This window comes from Papio anubis, chromosome 13, assembly GCF_008728515.1.
Source record: "Papio anubis isolate 15944 chromosome 13, Panubis1.0, whole genome shotgun sequence".
NCBI lineage: Eukaryota > Metazoa > Chordata > Mammalia > Primates > Cercopithecidae > Papio > Papio anubis.
The window spans coordinates 90,662,740-90,686,044 of record NC_044988.1 but is presented as its reverse complement, the minus strand read 5'-3'; the positions used below and the strand labels follow the sequence as shown (position 1 = coordinate 90,686,044).

The following is a 23,305-nucleotide window of genomic DNA, read 5'->3' as shown; positions in this document are numbered from 1 at the left end:
CAAACAAAAATCAAATATCCTCATGATTATTCTGTTTCTCCACTTTTGTGTTCAGTAGCACACACAAATCTACCTTTAGGAGTGCTCCACCCCTACCCACCCCCCACTTTCAAACCTTTGATCACTTTTCCCACTATCTTCTTCCAACTGCCTGATTTACGTAGAGATTCATTCTCCTCCAGTGGAGGGTAGGGACTGTCATTGGCTCAAAGATGTCTCCAAAATGGGGGTCCAGTTGCTTCTAGACTTAAAGAACTTTCCATGGTCTTAGTGGCCAGTCCTGCTCCAGAGAAGGCCTGTGGCCTGCACATGGCCTAGAGAGAACAGCACTGCTCTGCTGAAATACCGGTCCCAGAGGGGTTGTCTTAGTCCATTTATGCTGCCATAACAAAACAACAAAATTTGTAAGTAATACAAATTTATTTCTCACAGTTCTGGAGGCTGGGAAATCCAAGATCAAGGCACCAAGAGACTGGGTGTTTGGCAAGGGCCGCTGTCTGTTTCCATGAGGACATATGTTGCTGTATCCTCCTGTGGCAGAAAGTGGAAAGGCAAAAGGGTGAAAAGGGGTGAACAACTTCCTCACACCTCATCTATAAGATTATTAATCCCACTCATTAGGGCGGAGCCATCATAACCTAATCACCTCTCAAAAAGCCCCACCTTCTAAAACTATCACCTTGATAATTAGGCTTCAGTATATGAATTTTGGAGAGACATATACATTCAAACCATAGCAGGGGTTCTCCTCCCCTCGAATACATTTGCAGAAGTGATATTTGCACAAGTGACTAGGTTTTCCCTAGTCTCCAGGCTTTACAATTCAATAACATATTACTGAACGATAGAATGTCCTGACTACACTTTATCTCAGATAAAACCCTAGAATCACAAAATGCTAGTACTGGAAAGGATCTTTTTGATTATGTGCAACCCTATTGTTGGATATAAAAGAAAGTGGCATGTCCAAGGTTGCACAATGAGTTATAGACAGAGTCACATCAAGCACTCCCTGTTCAGGCTCTTTGCTTTGCTTCCTGGAAGGAATTGGTAAATATGGTTTATGATGTCTAAAGCTATCAAGTTGAATGACAACTAATTTGCCATGTTCTCTTGCAGCAATCAGTCCACTGTATTACATTACCTACCACCATATTTTAGTGATTTTTAAAGTCTTTATTTTTGTTTGTTTCTTTCATATTCATGTTCCTAACCAGATCTTTTTTTCTGACCCCGTTTCTGAGAAGCAAGTCAACTGCCTAGATAAAAAGGGAATAACCATCTCTAGATGATTGTTCTTCTCTCTTGAGAACATATTGTTAGAAGTTAATAAAGGCTGGGTGCGGTGGCTCACGCCTGTAATCCCAGCACTTTGGGAGGCCGAGGCGGGTGGATCACGAGGTCAGCAGATAGAGACCATCCTGGCGAACACGGTGAAACCCCATCTCTACTAAAAATATAAAAAATTAGCCGGCCATGGTGGCGGTCGCCTGTAGTCCCAGCTACTGGGGAGGCTGAGGCAGGAGAATGGCTTGAACCCGGGAGGCGGAGCTTGCAGTGGGTGGAGATCGCGCCACTGCACTCCAGCCTGGGAGACACAGTGAGCCTCCGTCTCAAAAAAAAAAAAAAAGAAAAAGAAATTAATAAAAAGCGGTGTGTCTACTTTGATCTTTTTTGTTTCAGGACTGCTTGTAGGTGAGATCTTGTCTGCAGTTCTAAGTCGGGAAGGCATCAATATCCTAACCCACCTCCCCAAAGGGAGTGCAGAGGCGGAGCTGATGAGCGTTGTCCCGGTATTCTATGTTTTTCACTACCTGGAAACAGGAAATCATTGGAACATTTTTCATTCCGACCCATTAATTGAAAAGCGGAACCTGGAGAAAAAATTAAAAGAAGGTAAAAAAAAAAATGTATTTCACATAAAAATTGGGTGATTTTAAACTAATATTTTTATTAAACTAATATTTAAGTTGTGAATTATAGAAAACTTTATAAGAGAATTTTAGCAAAGAAATCATGAGATGCACTCTACTATATAAATAAATATTATTTCTGTAGCATTTTGGCTTAACTTACCAAAATGCCTGGATGAGAGACAAGGCGCCTGCATTCCAAACTACAGAACACTTCCTTCCTTTTTGAATGAGATCAGAATGTTCTACTTGATAATTCCCAATTCAGGCAATTCATATGCTTCCTTTGAGAAGTTCAATGCTGGCCACAGAGCATATGCTTGCTGCCCAACACCGAAAGAAGCTTACCATTCTCAGGGGCTGATACAGTGTTTTTTGAGTAGAAAGGGAGGTCTGTGAAGCACTGTGTTCTTTTTCTTGTGCCTCTTAGGGATGGTGAGCATTATGTCCTACAGAAATGCTGACTATTCTTACAGCGTGTGGAAGGGTGGCAGTGCTAGCACTTGGTAAGTAGAAGATTTTGAATTGCATTTTCATATAGTGGTTAATTAACTAAAGAATAATAATCACAATGGAAACTCCATTCCTCCAGTTGCTCAGGCTAAAAGCCTCGTCATCCTTCACTCCTCTGTTTCTCTTACAATTCACATCTGATCCAGCAGATACGGATTCAAAATATATCCTGAATTTGACTACTTCTCACCAACTCCACCACACCATCCTGTTCCAGGACACCTTCCTCTCCCACCTGGATTCTTGCACTAGTCTCCCTTAGTCGTCTAGGTTCAGCCCTTGATCCTCTTCAGTCTATACTCAACACAGCAACTGAAGTGACCCTGTTAAAACATATGTTAGATCATGCCACTCTGAACCATTTAGGAGCTTCCCATCTTACCCAGAGTAAAAACCGAAATTTTTATTGTGATTTACAAAAGCTCTATATGATCTGGCTCCAGCTCATGTCTCCTCCTTTATCTCCTATACTCTCTTTCGCTCCAATTCAGCCCCACTGGCCTTCCTCAAACACACCAGGCATGCTTCCATCTCAGGGCCTTTGCACTGTTTTCTCAGTCTGGAATACTCCTCCTTAGGTATCAGCATGACTGGCTCTCATATTTCCCTCAGGTCTTTACCAAATGTCACCTCAGGGAGGCCTCTGCTATATCATAATGTCTAAAATTGCAACCCACTCCCCTCCCAACACCTCATATCGTTTCTTTTCTCCTCAGCATGATTACTAATGTTCTTGCTTATTCCACTATTATCTCCCCCACTGGAATGTAAGCTCCATGTGGGAAGTGCTAAGTATCCCTAGTGCCGGGTACCTACCTGGCACATAGTAGATGCTCAATAAGTATTTATTCAATGAAACATAACTTCCAAAATTCTGATGATTTGAGGGAAAGATAGTCTGAATTAATTAAGGGTCCATATGGCAGTCTATTTTCAAAAAATACTGGCTGGGCATGGTGGCTCACGCCTGTAGTCCCAGCACTTTGGGAGGCCAAGGCAGGCAGACCATGAGGTCAAGAGATCGAGACCTTCCTGGCCAACATGGTGAAACCCCATCTCTACTAAAAATACAAAAATTAGCTGGGCATAGTGGCAAGTGCCTGTAGTCCCAGCTACTCAGGAGGCTGAGGCAGGAGAATCGCTTAAACCCAGGAGGCGAGGGTTACAGTGAGCCAAGATCACACCACTGCACTGCAGCCCGGGTGACAGAATGAGACTCTGTCTCAAAAAAAAAAAAACGAAGTAACCATCGTGCTATGACAAAATATTTAATAAAAGCGGTGTGCCAGCTGCTTTGTAGGTTCTTTTTTTTTTTTTTTTTGAGATGGAGTCTCGCTCTGTCACCCAGGCTGGAGTGCAGTGGCTGGATCTCAGCTCACTGCAAGCTCTGCCTCCCAGGTTTACACCATTCTCCTGCCTCAGCCTCCTGAGTAGCTGGGACTACAGGTGCCCGCCGCCTTGCCCGGCTAGTTTTTTTTGTATTTTTTTTTTAGTAGAGATGGGATTTCACCGTGTTAGCCAGGATGGTCTCGATCTCCTGACCTCGTGATCCGCCCATCTCAGCCTCCCAAAGTGCTGGGATTACAGGCTTGAGCCACCGCGCCCAGCCTGTAGGTTCTATATGAAACGTATTTAAGGAGTTTACAACCTAGAATACTTTAATTTTATATTTTTTCTTTCTTTTTTTTTTTTTTTTTTCCGAGACAGAGTCTTGCTCTGTCCCCAGGCTGGAGTGCAGTGGCACAATCTCAGCTCACTACAACCTCCACCTCCCGGGTTCAAGCGATTCTCCTGGCTCAGTCTCCTGAGAGCTGGGATTACAGGCGTGCATCACCACGCCTGGCTGATTGTTGTGTTTTTAATAGAGGTGGGGTTTCACCACGTCGGCCAGGAAGGTCTTGATCTCCTGACCTCGTGATCCACCCACCTCAGCCTCCCAAAGTGCTGGAATTACAGTCATGAGCCACTGCACCTGGCCAATTTTTTTTCTTTAGCTACTGAAATTTCCCAGAATTTTATCTTTGGCCCTCTTATTTTCTGTAATCTCTCCTGGCACAATCTCATTTTTGCCCATGCCTTCCATAACATCTACGCCAATGGCCTCCTAATCAATGTTTCAAGGCCTAACTTCTTTCCTAAGAAGTTAGGAAATGTCTAGATCCACATTTCTAGGTTTCCAGGAGCCAAGGTTCTTCAAGCACAATATGTGTCAAATTCATTATTTTCTTCCTCAAATACACTTCTCTGTTTCTTTTTTTTTTTTTTTTTTTTTTTTTTTGAGACGGAGTTTCGCTCTTGTTGCCCAGGCTGGAGTGCAATGGTGCAATCTCAGCTCACCGCAACCTCCGCCTCCCAGGTTCAAGCAATTCTCCTGCCTCAGTCTCCCGAGTAGCTGGGATTACAGGCATGCACCACCACACCTGGCTAATTTTGTATTTTTAGTAGAGACGGGGTTTCTCCATGTTGAGGCTGGTCTCAAACTCCTGACCTCAAGTGATCCGTCCAACTTGGCCTCCCAAAGTGCTAGGATTACAGGTGTGAGCCACTGCGCCCGGCTCTGTTTCTTTACTCAGTGCACAACAATACCCTGCCATTTGTCCCCCATTGATCAAGTCAGAATCATCAGTTGGTTTTTGATTCCTTCCTTTCCTTTTGGCTTTATCTCTGATCAGCTACCAAGTTCCATAGATTACACCTTAGAATTAGGCCTGACCTTGTGTGGGTGACACACTTTAAAAGACACACAGGGCCAGGTGCAGTGGCTCACACCTATAATCCTAGCACTTTGGGAGGCTGAAGCAGGAAGATGACTTGAGCACAGGAGTTCAAGACCAGCCTGAGTAACATAAGGAGACCTTGTCTTTAATAAAATATTTAAAAAAAAAAAAAAAAAAAAGGCTCATAGACCCCTGCAGCACACCAACCAAAGGATAATCCAGGATGCAGGAGTGGGAGTGAGTGTCAATGAAGACTGGAAACTGACACAGCAGGACCTGGGAAATAGATGCCTGGAGAGCAGAAAGCCCCACAGGAAGGTGCAACAGCCTGTCAGTAAACTCTTAGAGCCTTTCAAGAGTTTGGGGCAAGACTGAAACATAGACCCAACTCCGTAAGTTCCTTGAAAGAAATAATAGACATAGAAGAAAATATCCAGCACCTAAAAACCCTCAAACTTTTCTTGAGAAATATAAAGAAGATTTTTTAAAGTGCAAGTATCATTCATATTAACAAAACCCTAAATTGATGACTATGAACATTTTTTGTATTCGCCTTTTAAAAAAAAATTGTAGATATTGAAGTCTTCTCTTTAACTACAAACCTTCATCTTATGTCTGTTTCTTTCCCCCAAGGGCATTCACTATCATGAGTTTATGCATCTTTCCATAACATCTTTAATATTTTATATAATATATATATACATGAAATCATACAGATGTAACTTAACTCCAGTTTGGCTGCTCACTGCTCAGATGCCAAACTCAAGAGACTAGGATTGGTGGGAGGAAAAGCAGGTTAATTCAGAAGCCAGCAACCTGAGGAGATGCAGACTAGAGTCATGAAACTATCCCAAATGCCCTAGGCTGGCCAGAGGGATTTTAAAGGGGAAGGGGCTTGGAAAACCATGTGCAGGAGTTAGCTACATGCAGGTCAGCATGTATTGTTCTGATTATTATCTTGAGTAATGGGCCATCTAGTGGTCAGCTAGACTGGAACAGGTTTGTAGATTAACTGCTCAGTGTTTTTCTTCTCCAGGGGACATTTCGCAACCTTTCTTTTTATCTCATGGCTAGTTCCTGGAATTCTTAAGCAAGCACTGTTTAAGAAAGTTAAGCATGGTAAAAGAAAGAATGGTTATTTGCCTCCAAAACGAAGTGATGGCTTCACAGTCCCTTTTTGTATTTCTAAATGATTATAACTAGTATCATACTATACCTATCATTCTGTAACTTACCTTTTTCTTTTAATACTTTTTAGTTATTTTAGATGTAGTAGTATAAGTAAATATAACTCACTCCTTTTCATTGCCATGCAGCATTTTATTTTACAAATATATCACATAGTCTATATTCTTTATCCATTCGTATCTTGACGGACAATCATTTCCAAATTTCAATATTACAAACAATGTGATAACGAACATCTTCATATGTCTCTTTGTGCACATGTGTGAGAGTTTTTCTAGGGTATATCCCAGGAGATAGAATTGCTGGAACATAAGGAATGCATATTTACAGTTTTATCAGATTTTGCCAGATTTCTCTTCAAGGTGACTAAAAAATTCTTTTCTACTCTAAATGTTTAGTCCCAGACCCTATTGTAAAACATGAGGAACTAAACTAGACCATATTAAGAACTTAGAGGTAGCCTAGGGTCTGGAACAAAAGCAAATCAAATAGCCTACTTCTTTCCTCCAAGTCACACTTAAAATTTGAATTTCAGGGCAGTCTTCAAGGGACAGGTCAGTGGGAAGAAGAGAACGCAAAAAGCTAGAGAAGTTGTATTTGCTTTACCTTGAGGGAAGAGCTGTCCAGACCCCCACTCCTTAAGGATTCTAGGGCCGAGACACCCAAGAGTACCAAAGAGAAAGAGAGATAAGAGTAAGAGCTTATAAAAGCCGGGCACGGTGGCTCACACCTATAATCCCAGCACTTTGGGAGGCTGAGGCGGGTGGATCACCTGAGGTCAGGAGTTCGAGACCAGCCTGGCCAACATGGTGAAACCCCATCTCTACCAAAAATACAAAAATTAGCTGGGTCGTGGTGGCACGTGCCTGTAGTCCCACCTACTTTGGAGGCTGAGGCAGGAGAATCACTTGAACCTGGGAGGCGGAAGTTGCAGGGAGCCAAGATTGTGCCATTGCACTCCAGCCTGGGCAATAGAGCAAGAGTTCGTCTGAAGGAAAAAAAAAGGGGAGTAAGAGCTTATACCTATTGAATACTTACTATAATCCAGAACTATTTTAAGTATGTTCATATATTTAATCTTTATAATTGATCCCAAAGGATGAGTCCATTGTTTCTATTTATTGCCATTGCCTTTTTTCAAATATGTAACTAAAGTACGGGGAGGGTATATCATGGGCCAAATAGACAAGTGGAGAGGCAGCCTGGCTGTATAGATAAGTGGAGAGGCAGTCTGGCCGCATAACGGCACTCATATACCTTTCTAGCCTGCTAAAAGAAGAGAGACTTCCAAAAGCCAAAATCCCAAAAGAGATCCAATATAAAATGTGGGCCAATCTTTGAAAATGTGACTGTCTTTGAACCTGAGCAATCCATAGAAGTATTTCTCCTCCTTGAGAGCAGTGTGAGGGGATTGAAAAGAGAGGAGTTTTCAATTCTTACCCCCTAAAAGTCAATAGAATAGAAAATAAGTTTCTGATGTTTTTAGAGAAAGAATTAGGAAAAGGCCCCTAGTTGTGGAGGGGCAAGTTCCAATTAATATCAAAACAATAATTTTAAAAATAATTAAAGCAATTAGAGCAAAGCCTGAGAACAACCTAAATGTCTACAGAAAGGGAAATGGCTTAAATAGCTTTGGTGCATCTGTACCAAAATACTATAATTTAATGTATAAAATCACTTGTAAAAGAATGAGGAAATTTTATGTATTAATCTAGATCTCTAAGGCATATTACTAAATAGAAAAGAAGCCAAGTACAGGATAATGTAAACATTCTCCCACTATTTTGGTGTGGTTGGGATGGAAAGGTAGATGGGAAGGCTATATTGTTGCATCTACTATTTGTAAGAATGTACAAGAAACAATGGTCATCTTCTGTTGGGAGGTGGAGGGGGACAGGGACTGCTAGAAGGGGACTTTTCATTATATATCCCTTTGTGCTTTTGGGTTTTTTGGGTTTTTTTGGAAAAGGTCTCTGTCACTCAGGCTGGATGCAGTGGCACAATCTCAGTTTACTGCAGCCTCTACCTCTTGGGCTCAAGTAATCCTCCCACCTTAGCCTCCCAAGTAGCTGAGACTATAGGTGCATGCCACCATGTCTGTCTAATGTTTTGCATTTTTTGTAGAGACAAGGTCTCATATGATACCCAGGCTTCACTTTTGGATTTTTGAATCATGTGAGGGTTTTACCTCTTTAAAAATGCTTAAAGTACATTTTAAAAATGAAAATGAAAAAGAAACACAAATTTTTTAAGTGAGGGGAAGTGGGAGAGCGAGCAAAGTGGTCTGAGTCTCAGACATCTGAGGCCTTGGGGAGTGGGGACTCCTGGGCGACTGAGAGAGTGAAGAGATGTTATGGGGGGGATGAGCCCAATCCTCTCTGATACTCTTCGATGGGTATTAGTAGAGACTTGAATTTGCTTTTTGACTAAGTAATAATGATCATTAAAATTTCCTGTGAGGTATTAAGTTCTGTGTCAATGGCAGCACTCAAAGACAAGTGAGATAAACACTCCAGGGATATTGGGAAAGGGGACTTGGGGCCTCATATAGGAATTTAGATTCCATGGCATGTACAGATTTTGCAATCTAGAATTATATGATTTACTTTTTCATGCCTCATGTTCATGGGTCAATGCCTTGACTCAAAAACTATTTATTTTATCTCTGTTAACTTTAGAGTGTAATTCTTTTATCAGGAATCAATTTTTAGCTTGTGTGCTAGCTAACAATGTTGTAATCACAGAAGATGTGCTGTTCACATTTGTTTACCGAATGTTTTGGAGGTATTCCAAAAATCTTCCCTTCCTTTGTAAAGTGGTGACTTACTTTGGAATTGTGTGTTTTAAAATGTTATTTTCTTGTAAAGAATAAAGTTGTATAAACTAATTGAAAGTCAAAAGGGATTCAGTGTTCTAAATATTTATTTATTTTATTTTGTCTTAAAGGTTAACAGCTTTTGCTTTAAGAGTACTTGGACAAGTACATAAATATGTAGAGCAGAACCAAAATTCAATATGTAATTCTTTATTGTGGCTGGTTGAGAATTATCAGTTAGATAATGGATCTTTCAAGGAAAATTCACAGTATCAACCAATAAAATTACAGGTAAGGAAACCAAATGCAAAAATTGGCAATAGTTTTATTTACAGTTTGAGTTTTATTCTCATCCGATTATGGGAGGATGAAGAAGAAGAAGGAAAAAAAATGTAATTCTACAAGAAATTCCTTTTGTGAACAAGCAAAAAATACAAAGGTCTTCCCATAATATCTGAAGTGAAGCGATCTTCAGACAGTTCACTAGAGATCAGAGAAGTGATATCTTAGACCTCTCATTTATCAGGGTGGAGGGAAAGGGGCAAGTGAAAGCACTCAAGCGAGATAGACCCAGGGCTTATTGAGAAATGAGAAGCAGGAAGGGAAAAAGTGGGAGATAAGGCTTAAAACACAGAGTTGAGGCCAGGCGCGATGGCTCACACCTGTAATTCCAGCACTTTGGGAGACCAAGGCAGGTGGATCATGAGGTCAGGAGTTCAAAACCAGCCTGACCAATATGGTGAAACCCCATCTCTACTAAAAATACAAAAATTAGCTGGGCGTGGTGGTGCGCGCCTGTAGTACCAGCTACTCAGAAGGCTGAGGCCAGAGGATAGCTTGAACCGGGGAGATGGAGGTTGCAGTGAGCCGAGATCACGCCGTTGCACTCCAAACTGGGTGACAGAGTGAGACTCTATCTCAAAAACAAAACAAACAAAAAAACCCACAGAGTAGAACCAGGTCATTTCACTTTAAAGACACCATTTCACTCTCCTTTTAAAACATTGCTTCTTTTTAGGGTACCTTGCCTGTTGAAGCCCGAGAGAACAGCTTATATCTTACAGCCTTTACTGTGATTGGAATTAGAAAGGCTTTTGATATATGCCCTCTGGTGGTAAGTAACTGTTTTCTTTGTCTCACACCCATCATCTATTTCTGTAACATATACTGAAGGGGCCACCAATCAGAAGACCTTTAGTTTCAAAAGCTTCTTTTCCTTCTTTCCAATTACTTGAAAATAACTTAAACTCCAGAATTGAAAGATTTCAGAACAATGATAGATATTAGAAACCACCTAGTCCAACCTACTCATTGACAGTTGAGAAAGCTGAGGACTGTAAGTAAGGTGAATTCAATTGCCCAGTGTCACAGGCTAATAAATTGTAGAGCTGGGTCTAAAACTGATAGCTGGAACTGTGATGGGAGAATGATCCAGTGCTCCCAGCTTCTCTGTCTTATCTCTGCGAAATCTTGCTTTATATATGTTACTGTTGTCCTATAGTGAAAGCACTCTGTATTGTGCAAGTACTGAGGATACACAACAGCAAATGCGTATCCTCCAAATCCTTCCAAACAACATTTGCTTGGAAACGGGAGAAAAGTGATGAGCCACCTAAGTGAATCAACATAGAAGATTTCCAAGGTTGACATGGAAAATCTCAAGTGGATTTGCAAAACTGGAATCATAAAACAAAACCATTTGTTTTCAGTTTGTTTCAAAAGCTTAACAAGACAAAATAATCAATGAAGACTAGTTTCCAGGGGCCTAGAGGACCAGTTGGCACCTAGTGGCCACATGGGTGAGAGATGCATGTGGAGCTGGGAGAGAAGGAGCCAGGCAGGATGTTAGCAGCATTGCAGCAGGCTTTCTCCTGGGCCACTTGTCCAACACAACCATTTTGGTGGTGTCGGGACTGGTGATCGGGACTATTTACCCAGGCATTCTTAGGATCTAAAAGTATTTTGGCAGTTTAGATTTCTTTCTGCTACTTATTGTTTTATTTTTTTAAAGTATAACTCCTCTTGAACCTGTGTGCCTGTTGCAACTCCGCTGAGAGGGAACGATAAAAGTTGTGTCTATGGGCCGGGCGCGGTGGCTCACGCCTGTAATCCCAGCACTTTGGGAGGCCGAGGCGGGCGGATCACAAGGTCACCAGATCGAGACCATCCCGGCAAACACGGTGAAACCCCGTCTCTACTAAAAATACAAAAAAATTAGCCGGGCGTGGTGGCGGGCGCCTGTAGTCCCAGCTACTCGAGAGGCTGAGGCAGGAGAATGGCGTGAACCCGGGAGGCGGAGCTTGCAGTGAGCCGAGATCGCGCCACTGCCTGGGCGACAGCGAGCCGAGATCGCGCCCAGCCTGGGCGACAGCGAGACTTCCTCTCAAAACAAACAAACAAACAAACAAACAAACAAACAAACAAAAACTTGTGTCTATGCTTGGTGGCTTTTCTTCCTGGAGACTAGGTCTGATGGTGTAATCAGAAACTAAAGGCACAAAACCTCTGAAAGGAAAGTGAGAATTCAGAGGCAAAAAGCTTAACCTGATTTGGACAACCTCATTGTCCCTGCCAAGATTATGCTCTGCTCCTTCTCTCGGAGGAATTTTCTTCACTGGGAAGCCATCCCTTTCCATTAGGTCAGTCCTCTTTTCACCCCCATCTTCTTTGCTCCAGGATAGTGGGATCTAAGGGTAGTTCGTATCACTTGATAGGTGGTTGCTTGACATAGAAACTGAAGTATCTTCTCTTGTTTCCAGAAAATCAACACAGCTCTAATTAAAGCTGACACCTTTCTGCTTGAAAATACACTGCCAGCCCAGAGCACCTTTACATTGGCCATTTCTGCCTATGCTCTTTCCCTGGGAGATAAAACTCACCCACAGTTTCGTTCAATTGTTTCAGCTTTGAAGAGAGAAGCTTTGGTTAAAGGTATAACTTGTTCCATACATTTATTCAGCGAGCATTCACTAAGACATAAAGTCTGCTAAATCTGGGAAGTGGGTAGTGACATGTAAACTTGAGTAAGATTCAATTCCTTCCTCAAGGAACAAACCATCACAATACAATGTAATGTGTGCTGTTATTCATTCATTTATTCACGCATTCATTCAGCAAGCATTTATTCTTTTTTTTAAGACAGGTTCTCGCTCTGTCACCCAGGCTGGAATACAGTGACATGATCGTGGCTCACTGCAGCCTCGATCTCCTGGGCTCAAGTGATCCTCCCACCTCAGCCTGCCAAGTGGCTGGGACTACAGGTGCACACCACTGAGCCCAGTTAATTTTTTTCTATTTTGCAGATACGTGTCTCACTATGTTTCCCAGGATGATCTCAAATGCCTGGGCTCAAGCACTCCTACTGCCTCAGCCTTCCAAAGTGCTAGGATCACAGGCATGAGCCACCACACCTGTCCTCTATTTATTCCTTTATTCAATAAATATGCATTGAGTATCCTATGGACACCTTCTATACATCTGGCACTATTCCAGTCTCTGGGAATAAAGGAATAAACAAAACAGGCTCCCCAAAATCCAGGCTGTCATGAAACTTAAATTCTAACTGGGAAGACACAAACATGATAAATAAGTAAAGCTTTATGAATAGGTGGTGATGGCTGATATGAAGAAAAATAAAGCAGGGAGAGGAGACAAGGTGAGAGGATGGGTTATAATTTCAGACAGGCTGACTGGGCTTAAGTTTCACTGAGAGAATGGTATTTGAGTCAAGAGCTGAAAGGAGGTGAAGAAGCAAGTCCTGTGGCTATCTAGAAGGGTGTACCTGGTGGAGAACAGCACATGCAAATGCCCTGAGGCATGGGCATGCCTGGTGCTCCAAGAATGGCAAGGAGGCCAGTGTGACTGCAGAGGAGTGAGAAGAGGAGTAGGAAGTGAGGTCAGGGAAGGAAAAGGTGAGGGAACAAAGGAAGGTCATCTGAGGCATTAGAGAGACTCTTCAGGGCTTCTGTAAACAGTTGTGCAGTGGACAAAGCACCTAAGCAATCAAGTGAATCGAGGCTGAAATCCAGCCTGTGCTCCACTCCCCTGCCCACGTACCCTAGTTTAGGGCTGCTTCCACCGAGAGCAAGGAGTACCCATGTCTTATCCACAGCAATGTGCCATGGGGACCAGAAGGAGCCCTGGAACTTTAATTTCAGCTTTGAGAGTGAAAAGGGGAGCCACTGGGGGATTTTAAGCAAAGGAGTGCATGACCTGGCTTATATTTCACCAGGTTTGTTATAAAAGTATGTGTTTGGTTTTGAAAAATAAAGATACTGCTTCCTGTAGGTCGAGAGACAAAAAATAGAGAGTAGCAGTGATTATTGGCATGACTGGGCACTTTGGAGTCCTCTTCTAGCTAAGATTTTCTAGAAGTTTTATAAATCTTACTGAGGTTTATGACCATCTACAAAATATGATTTGTGTCATCATTTAAAAATTACTATATTTTGACATATGCCTCAAAACCACTTGTATGATACTTCAAAAATAACACAAAAGAAATGTCTTGGGTATTGTGAGACATGGATCATAAAATCATAGAATTTAAGAGCTAGAAGGGAACTTAATAACCCAAGAATTGTTCCGGTTGAGTTTCTTTAAAATCCTAAACTCAACTCTTCATTTTAAATACAGCAAATCTGAGACTCTGAGAGGAAGGGTCAACATAATTTTCAAGGTCATGCAAATAATGTAGTTATGAATTATAAACATATACATCAAAATTTTTACTAACCTTCAAATATGATTTCCACATATACATTACTTTAAAAAAAATAGTTTGTTCCAAAAAGGATTTGAGGTTTACAGGTTTAAATAACAAATATAATTTACAGCCTAATTTACGAAAAGTGCTGCATGTGTGAAATTGTCTTGAGTGCTTTAAATTGGAAAGAAATAATCAAAGACTGAACTAAGGCTTTAGGTGTAATCTCATAATTTCCAAGATGTAAATTTTCCTATCAGGGAAAAAGGTTCTCCAGTTGACTTTTTAGTGTCAGTAATAATAATAATAATAATAATTCCTTATATATGCGTGGTGCTTTCTAGTTTGCAACATCTTTTAATTTAGTATTTCATTTGAGTTTCACTGCATAGAAGAAAGTGTTATCTGTACTACAGGTTTTAGGAAACTGAGTCACACAGAACTAAAGGAATTTGCCCAACATGACATGGTAAGTTAGTAATGAAAGAAAGACTAGAAGCTGGGTCTACTGATTCCCAGTTTACTGTACTTTCCACTCTACTAAACTTCCCCTTCCTACTACATGTGTACCATGTTGATTTTAAAATACAGATTGAGGCCGGGTGCAGTGGCTTATGCCTGTAATCCCAGTACTTTGGGAGGCCAAGGTAGGAGGGTTGCTTGAGCCCAGGAGTTTGAGACCAGGCTGGGTAACATAACCGGGCATGGTGGCACATCCCTGTAGTCCCAGCCACTCAAGAAGCTGAGGTGGGAGCATCACTGAGCCCAAGAGATTGAGGCTGCAGTGAGCTACAATCACACCACTGCACTCCAGCCTGGGTGACAGCAAGATCCTGTCTCAAAACACACACATACAAAAAAAACGAAAAACAGGTTGAGTGTTCTTTATCTGAACTGCTTGGGACCAGAAGTATTTCAGATTTCAGATTTTTTTTTCAGATTTTGGAACATTTACATATATAAAATGATATTTCTTGGGGATGGGACTCAAGGCTAAACATGAAATTCATTTATGTTTCATATGTACTTTACACACAGCTTGAAAGTAATTTTACACAGTATTGTCAATAATTTTGTGCATGAAACAAAGTTTTGACTGTATTTTGTCTGTGACCTGTCACATGAGGTCAGGGATGAAATTACCTCCCTGTGGCATCATGTCAGAGCTCAAAAACTTTCAGATTTGGGAGGCATTTCGTATTTCAGATTTTCAGATTAGGGATGCTCAATGTGTAAAGACAAGTAGCACCACATTAAGGGATCTCTCTTTGCATTGGTCATCTTTAGGAAGTTCCTCTAACAAGAAAAAGTAAGTAGCTTCTAGAAACTGGAAGGCCATAATACACCTGGTAGAATTATTATGTCAAATTCACATTTTTAATCATATTAATGAATGTGATTTGTTGGTGTTCAGGTAATCCACCCATTTATCGTTTTTGGAAAGACAGTCTTCAACATAAAGACAGCTCTGTACCTAACACTGGTACAGCACGTATGGTAGAAACAACTGCCTATGCTTTACTCACCAGTCTGAACTTGAAAGACATAAATTATGTTAACCCAATCATCAAATGGCTATCAGAAGAGCAGAGGTATGGAGGTGGCTTTTATTCAACCCAGGTAACATTTCTTTGTCTTGTTTCATCTTCCTGTAGACATTTTTATTTTCTCCCACACCACGCTCATCTGGCCTCCATGGCTTTGTCCACCAAATGAACGTGCAATAGATATGAATAATGTCTAGAATTGAAGGACCCCTAGAAGTTATCTGCATCAACACTCTTATTATACAGAAGAGGAAATTAGCTCAGGGAGTTTCACTCAGGGAATTCATGGCAGAGCCAGAATCAGAACTCGTGTCTCCTGACTTTAAGCCCAGTACCTCCTTCATTATTCTAAATCACCATGAAAGGCTAGTAAGGTTATTAGCAATTATATCATATCCTATGTAATAAATAGTGGTTGCCATGTAGACAAAGGTATTGATGCTCCTTCTCCACAACGAAATAAATAAAAAGTGAGAGAAATACTGATTGTTATATGTTAATCTATCTAGCTATTTAATGTAAATTCATTTGAGTATGTATTTTTATTACAACCAATTATTATGTAGTTGTATAATAAATGTTTATATTCAAAGTTTAGATTGAATGCTAATATCTTCCCTGTTGCCTGGATGTTTAGATAATGATGGAGTGTGTATATTTATATATATAAAATTTAGACATAGAGAGGGCCTTCAGTATTAATTTACTGACCATCTAATGTGTTTTATCTTGGGTACAATTATAGGGTTAGCAGAAAAGAGTGCCCTATTGATTAGCATTTGCCCCCTAGATATAGGCAGAGGGAATGGCCACATTGTTTAACATCTCTGATCTAGTCATGTTTCTCAGTTTTATAGATGAGAAAGATGAGGTCCAGAAAGATAAAGTTTATTCATTTATTCCTTCAACAAATATTTATGTACCTACTAAATGCAATGGATATTACCTTAGTCCATTGTGTGTTGCTATAACAGAAAATGACACACTGGATAATTTATAATGGACAGAAATTTATTAGCTCATGGTTCTGGGTCCTAGGAAGTCCAAGATCAGGGGGCTGCACCTGATGAAGGCATTCTTGTTGCATTATTCCATGGTGGAAGGGCAAAGAGTAGGTGGAGTGGGGGGTTGGTGGGAGTGGGGTATAAACTCATCCTTTTGTAACAAATTCACTTCTACAATAAGCAGCATTAATCCATTTATGAAAGTGGCACCCCCATGGCCCAAACACCTCCCATTAGGCCTCACCTCCTAACACTGCCACATTGGGGACCAAGCTTTCCGACACATGAACTTTGGGGGACACATTCAAACCACAGCAGGCATCAAGAAAAATATATTACCTACTTGCCTCATGAATCTTACATTGCAGTGGGGTAGGCCAACAATAAACCATAAATAAAAGCATTACAAATTGAGATGAGTGCTATAAAGGGCAAAAAGGTAACATTAAAACAGAGAATAATGGGAAAGGGGAGTTTATGGCCTTGTTGTGGAGATACTTAAGCTCAGACTGAAGGATGAGGAAGAGATAATCATGCAAAGACTCAGAGGAATTCTGCAAACAGTGATTTGCCTGAGGTTACATTTGCAGAACATATAGAGGACCCAGATCTGAGGCCACACTTCCTTCCTGTCCTTGCTAACAGCATCATCTTTATTGAGGAGGGAGAGATCTTTCTTCCCCCTCCACAATGGGGCTCTTAACCAGTCTTACTGCGTCAGCTGGAGTTTCATCTCCAGACAATGCTGCCCTACCCCCCATAAAAAGGGCATTTGTAAATAGGGAGTACATCAATGAACTAAACATATTTTTGTGCCTTGCTGATTGTTGACAGGACACAATCAATGCCATCGAGGGCCTGACAGAATATTCACTCCTGGTTAAACAGCTCCGCTTGAATATGGACATCGATGTTGCTTACAAGCATAAAGGTCCCTTACATAATTATAAAATGACAGACAAGAATTTCCTTGGGAGGCCAGTAGAGGTAAATGAAGAACTTCGTGTAGTATTTTACAATTGGCTGAGACCATTGAAATCATCTGTCCCACTCGTTATTTTATAAATCTATCTTTTCGCTACTTAAACATATATTGAGTGTCTGTTATGTCCTAAGCAGGGATGCCTGCTATATCCTGGGCGCTGAGGATTCAAAAATAAAACACAGTCAGCGTAGTGCAGGGAGATTGTCATTTAAGCAGATAGTGAAAAATAAGAGTCTTGATAGGTACATGGAAGTACAGAGGGGCCCTCCTGATCCTGGCTGAAAGATGGGAGGAGTTTGTCAGATGTGTCCAGCTGTCTGGGTTAAATCTGAAAAAATCAGAATGAGTTAGACAAGTGAAGAAAAAGGAAGAACATTCCAGACATAGATAACAGCACACAGAGCAGTACAGTGAGTGTAGGAGGGAAGGCATGTCTGGGAAGCTGCTAGTGGTTCCTTCTGGCCCTGGTCATACATGCAGACTGTGGCCAGGCTGGAGTCAGCCTTTAGGGTCCCCAGCTCCTTGCCCCATGTCCTTTGCTACTGCTGGATTTTTAAAGGTGGTAACTTTGATGGCTTATGAAAATTTCACAAAGAAAAAGACATGTTGGAAAAACTGTGTTCTCTATTAATATTAGCTGCCCACATATAGCTGCTAATACATATTTTTCTAATTACTGTGTTTACATTAAAGTATACTTAAATGTACAGTAATTGGAAATAGTCCTCACTGTTGACATCTTTCACAAATTGGTGTTTGTTAAAAGTAAACAAGTATGAGAAATATATATATATATTTTTTGAGATGGAGTTTCGCTCTTGTTGCCCAGATTGGAGTGCAATGGTGCAACCTCGGCTTACTGCAACCTCCGTCTCCCAGGTTCAAGCAATTCTCCTGCCTCAGCCTCCCAAGTAGGTGGGATTACAGGCGCCTGCCACCACACCCAGCTCATTTTTTGTATTTTTCGTAGATACGGGATTTCACCATTTGGCCAGGCTGGTCTCAAACTCCTGACCTCTGGTGATCCACTCACCTTGGCCTCCCAAAGTGCTGGAATTACAGGCATGAGCCACCATGCCCAGTGGAGAAATAAAATTTAATGCAAAAATTGCAAACTGGTGGCCCATACTAAATAAAAGGATATGGATATAAACATAGACGTAGATATATGCCAACATTTAAAGATCCAGAGATTTCAAATAAAAACCTGATTCCCAACTTCCCTTAATAAACCAAAAGACCTGGCAGCAAGGCACTGGGCATTGGCATGGCTTCTGCAATTTACTGCAGTCCCCACCAGTCACAGGATGTATGCATGTGCATTTATGTTCATACCTGCTTTGTGTCCAGGCCTCTGCAGGCATTTGTGCTTGTGGTCCCTAGTTTGGGAATATGTCTTCTTTCCCTGGGATCATTTAGAGTTCACCAGAGATTCATGTTCTGAGTCTGAGCTCTAAAGAGGATCTCTTGACCTTCCAGCTACCTGAGGTAGCTGGAATTATTCTTTTCTATAGGGATAATGCTGTAAGAGGCCTCTTGTCATCCTAGCAAAATTTAAACCTTAGCCCAGGATGCTGCTTCCACGTAACACCTGGGCTGTTATTATCCAGTGTGGAATTTTCTACTCCAACATTTCCTGAAATGTGTTCCGTGAAAGAGTGTTAGGTGGTTGAGTGTGCATGAAAAACTCTAGCTTAAATGAAGTTAAACAAGTTTTTTAATCCAGAATTCCCCTGTTCTGTAATGTGTATGTGATTAAGTGTGGTGACTCTGGGCGTGAAAAGGGGCAGAGGCAGGGAACAGTGCACAGCATTTCCCAAACTTATTTGTCATGCATGCTTTTCACATGCAGTATCTCAAAACACTCGTTTTCCAGCAAATGCTGCTATATTCTATCAGGGAGAACAAGAACAGTGACCTACTTTCCTACATTTACTAAAATTTGAAGGAAAGATTGAGAAACTTTAACATATGCCCAATCCCTCTTGCATTATTGTGCTAAGCAAAGGAAAGGGGAGGCTTGGAATAAAGGAAGGGCCAACTCCTCGGGCTCAAAATTATCTCTCCCCTACTTTCCACAAATTAGGGAGCATTTGAATGACAAAGTTCCTCTGGGCAGGAGAATGAGTTAACTCCATTTATGTCTTCACTTTCCTACTAGCAGAGTGGGAAGAAGAGCAGCAGCAACTAAGGATTTGGCAGGCTTGAGTGGGGTGCTAGTGGTTTGGGGTGGGGTGCCAGGAGTTTCTGCAAACAAAGGCCATGACAAGTGGAAAAGATAAATCATCAAGAGATGGAAAAAGGGTGCAAAGGAGGAACTCAGAGAGGACCAAAGATAGATGCACCCACTTTCAAGTTATGTGGAGGTTCCCTGCTCTGGGTTCTGATGAAAACGATCTCCATTGGCACACAGGATGCTGATTCCTGAGCTAGGCACAGAAAGGAATTTATTCAGTTGGCAAAAGGAGATGAAGATCCAGATTTACCATGGCCATATGTAAATGAAAAGGTAACCAGAAGTGACCTCTGACATGCTGCTTTTGTTGGTTCACTCAGGAGATCTCAGACATCTTATTTACATGTAGAAGGGAAAGGGGAAAATACTAGCCTTGTTTAGCACCTGCCGTGGGCATAGGATTTTCAGTGTCTCATCCAGTTACTCTCAGAGGAGATCTGAGAGAGGAGGCTGGTAGGTGTCAGCCCACTTTTCATAACTCTATTCTCCCTCCCTATCAAATGATGAAAGAAAGCATGGTTTCTCTATTGTCTTTCCAGGTGCTTCTCAATGATGACCTCGTTGTCAGTACAGGATTTGGCAGTGGCTTGGCTACGGTACATGTAAGTATTTAATTGATATCCAATAATGAGTTATGTGTCTATTTGTACTAAGCATTTTGGGGGGTTTATGTGTTATTCATAAAGGCTTGTTTCTTCATTTTAGCCACTTGGCAGTTGCAATTTTTTTTCTTTTTTCTTTTTTTTTTTTAAATGGAGTCTCACTCTGTCACCCAGGCTAGAGTGCACTGGTGTGATCTTGGCTCACTGCAACCTCCACCTCCCAAGCAATTCTCCTGCCTCAGCTTCCCGAGTAGGTGGGATTACAGGCACATGCCACTAGGCCCGGCTAATTTTTTTTTTATTTTTAGTAGTGACGGAGTTTCACCATGTTGGCCAGGCTGGTCTCAAATTCCTGACCTCAATTGATCCGTCCATCTTGACCTCCCAATGTTCTGGGATTACGGGAGCGAGCCACCATGCCCGGCTGGCAGATGCAAATTTTTCTAGGCTGTTTAAGTATGTTCATGCATTCTTGAATTACATGTTCTGAGCATAAATTAACATTCTATTACTAATTTTAATCACATTTTTATCTTTAGTACATTCATTCCTTCAAGGACTGTTGTAAGTTTATATGGGGGAGGAGAGGTTGTCCACTTTTCTGCCACTTCTGGTTGGTGTCAATGTATCTACTTCTGGCACACCTCTGCCCATTCACACACACCTATAATTTGCTGTTTGCCATTATGGTGTGTGGCTGGAAGAAACCCACACTCCTTAGCCTTGTGGTGGTGTGTGTAAAATTAAAGTGGAAAGGTTCAAGAACAAGAACCTTAGGAGCTCTCCTATAGAGTAAGGTGCCCAGATTTGACTGCATGGAATTTAGACCAAGATTCTGACCGGCCAGAAGTCATTTTTTGCTTACTTTGGGCCTCTCAGGTTTAGATTATGGAGTTTGCTTAGAGTCCAGCTGCTGGAAAAGTGAGTCGCTAATGTACACCGTTTGTGCTGGATTATGAAAATGATTCTTCAAGCATCCCATCTGCAGCAGCAGTGTTGCCATAATACCTTTGTCACTTTCCCACTTTAAATAGACTCTTCTTGCTTACTTGTCCCCAATGTAGGTAACAACTGTAGTTCACAAAACCAGTACCTCTGAGGAAGTTTGCAGCTTTTATTTGAAAATTGATACTCAGGATATTGAAGGTAAAACAGCATGATTTACCCTGTAATTTTGGCTAAAAATAAAGCATGTTTATACATAGAGAGCTTCTCTGATTAGGAAAAATGTGCTTACTCAAAAAGCAAAATTTCTTGATCAAATACTTTAGCAGGTTGACATCCAAGTAAATTTTTTACATTAGATATATTTTTTGCAATAGATATAACTCTTTAATACAGTTGGAAGCTAATATTAAATAACAATAACTAAGCTAAATGTATTTGCTATTGATCAATAAATTGTTTTGACTGACTATGTTACTTTTAAAGAGTGTAACTAGTTGTAAAGCCACATTAAGGTCTAATTACAGAAGCCGGCATTTCTGTTACTTTTGTGTTAACCTTCCAATCTAGGACCTTGAATTCCCTTATCACCCCGTTAGTTTTCCATCCCTTAGCCTTTCTGTATTCCAAGGGGTCAAGCAAATGAACACTTCTCTGCCTCCATCTTTAACTTAGTCTCTCCTGTACTTACCGTTCTTTCTTTAAATGTACCCCCGACCCTTTTTTTTTTTTAAACCCAAGGCCCTCACATCCCTCTGCTGGTTGGTTCTCCCTTCTTGGTCCAAAAGCAAGTCCACTTGCACACTCCAGTCCTCCTCCTCTCCCCATTGCCTCCAGGGTCAGAATGAGTGCTGCTGCCTCTGCCCTGATATTTTCCATCTATGGCTCAGATGCCTGTTCCTACAGGAAACTTCCCAACTACCAGCAAATCAAGGCATCTGCTCTTCCTCCCTCCAACATCCCCCAAACATATTACCAATACATATTTATCTTTAATAATTTCTTCCTTAAATTATAAATTATTTGACAGCAATGAACTGTTAATTATTTAAAGACTTTAATTATTTAAATTAATTATTTAAATACTTCCTGGTATTGTCAATAGCCATGAATTTCCATTAGAACCGCTGAAAGTATCTAAACTTCCAAATCACAAATCATTTTTAAGTGTGTTCAGAGATCTGTTCATTAATGATTCTGTTCTGACACGTTCCAAAGCAGCTGAAAACAGTTTACTCTTATATTTGTCTGTTTGCTTTCTTGTTGTGTATGCCAGCATCCCACTACAGAGGCTACGGAAACTCTGATTACAAACGCATAGTAGCATGTGCCAGGTGAGCCCATTTCCACAAAAGTGAGTATAGACTCCAAGTTCTCATTTTTGTTTTAGTATTGTTTCTTTATATATTTTCAAATTTTAGTATGCCCAGAAGATACAAAATTGTTCAATTGTTTAAAAACGCAGAACACATGTATTCTTAAATAGCCACTTACCGTAAAAAACAGCCTTGGTTTTGCTCAGAATAGTTTTCTCTCTCATTTTTGTCTTCTGATTCAAACAGTATAATATTAATTTTTTCTTTCTTTCAGAGGGATAGAGATGTGATTAAAAAAAAAAAAACAACAGGAAAAAAATATAAAAGATTCTCTCAAAAACAGTTCCTACTCTCTTACTTAGAAAAATCACACTTACCTAACAAAATCCCTGGCCATTATTAGCTAGATTCTCAACTCAACCTGCACATTGAAGTCAGCTGGACAGCTCTTAGAGATGTTCAAATGTCCCGTGCTCCAGAGGTCATTCTAATGGTAGCCAGGGTTGAGAACCATTGATGTTAAACCCTCTCCTGACTAAGTTTCCTGTTATTGCTAGGTAACAATTTATTGCAAACATAATGGTTTAAACTAACACAGTTTTACTATCTTGCAATTCTAGAGGTGAGAAGTCCTAAAATCAAGGAGTTGGGTAGGGCTGTATTCCTTCTGGAAGCTCTAGAATTTGTTTGCCTATTCCAAATTCTAGAGGCTCCCTGTGTTCTTTGGCTTGTGGCCCCTGTCTGTCTTCAATACAAGTGTCACAGCATCTTCCAATCTCTCTCTGACTGTGACCCCTGCTTCGATCATCACACCTCCTT

General features: G+C 41.0%; 1 protein-coding gene across 1 annotated transcript in view; it reads left to right on the top strand.

Annotated features, from left to right (window-relative positions):
* The window catches only part of C5 (complement C5), a 99,481-nt gene that overhangs the window by 59,545 nt on the left and 16,631 nt on the right, over positions 1 to 23,305 (top strand). The window contains exons 24-33 of the mRNA XM_021927208.2: positions 1,684 to 1,896; positions 2,344 to 2,419; positions 9,278 to 9,437; positions 10,165 to 10,260; positions 11,906 to 12,077; positions 15,266 to 15,471; positions 17,237 to 17,389; positions 20,163 to 20,225; positions 21,290 to 21,371; positions 22,447 to 22,504. Coding sequence (XP_021782900.1) covers positions 1,684 to 1,896; positions 2,344 to 2,419; positions 9,278 to 9,437; positions 10,165 to 10,260; positions 11,906 to 12,077; positions 15,266 to 15,471; positions 17,237 to 17,389; positions 20,163 to 20,225; positions 21,290 to 21,371; positions 22,447 to 22,504 — 1,279 coding nt within the window. The remainder of the gene's footprint in view (positions 1 to 1,683; positions 1,897 to 2,343; positions 2,420 to 9,277; positions 9,438 to 10,164; positions 10,261 to 11,905; positions 12,078 to 15,265; positions 15,472 to 17,236; positions 17,390 to 20,162; positions 20,226 to 21,289; positions 21,372 to 22,446; positions 22,505 to 23,305) is intronic.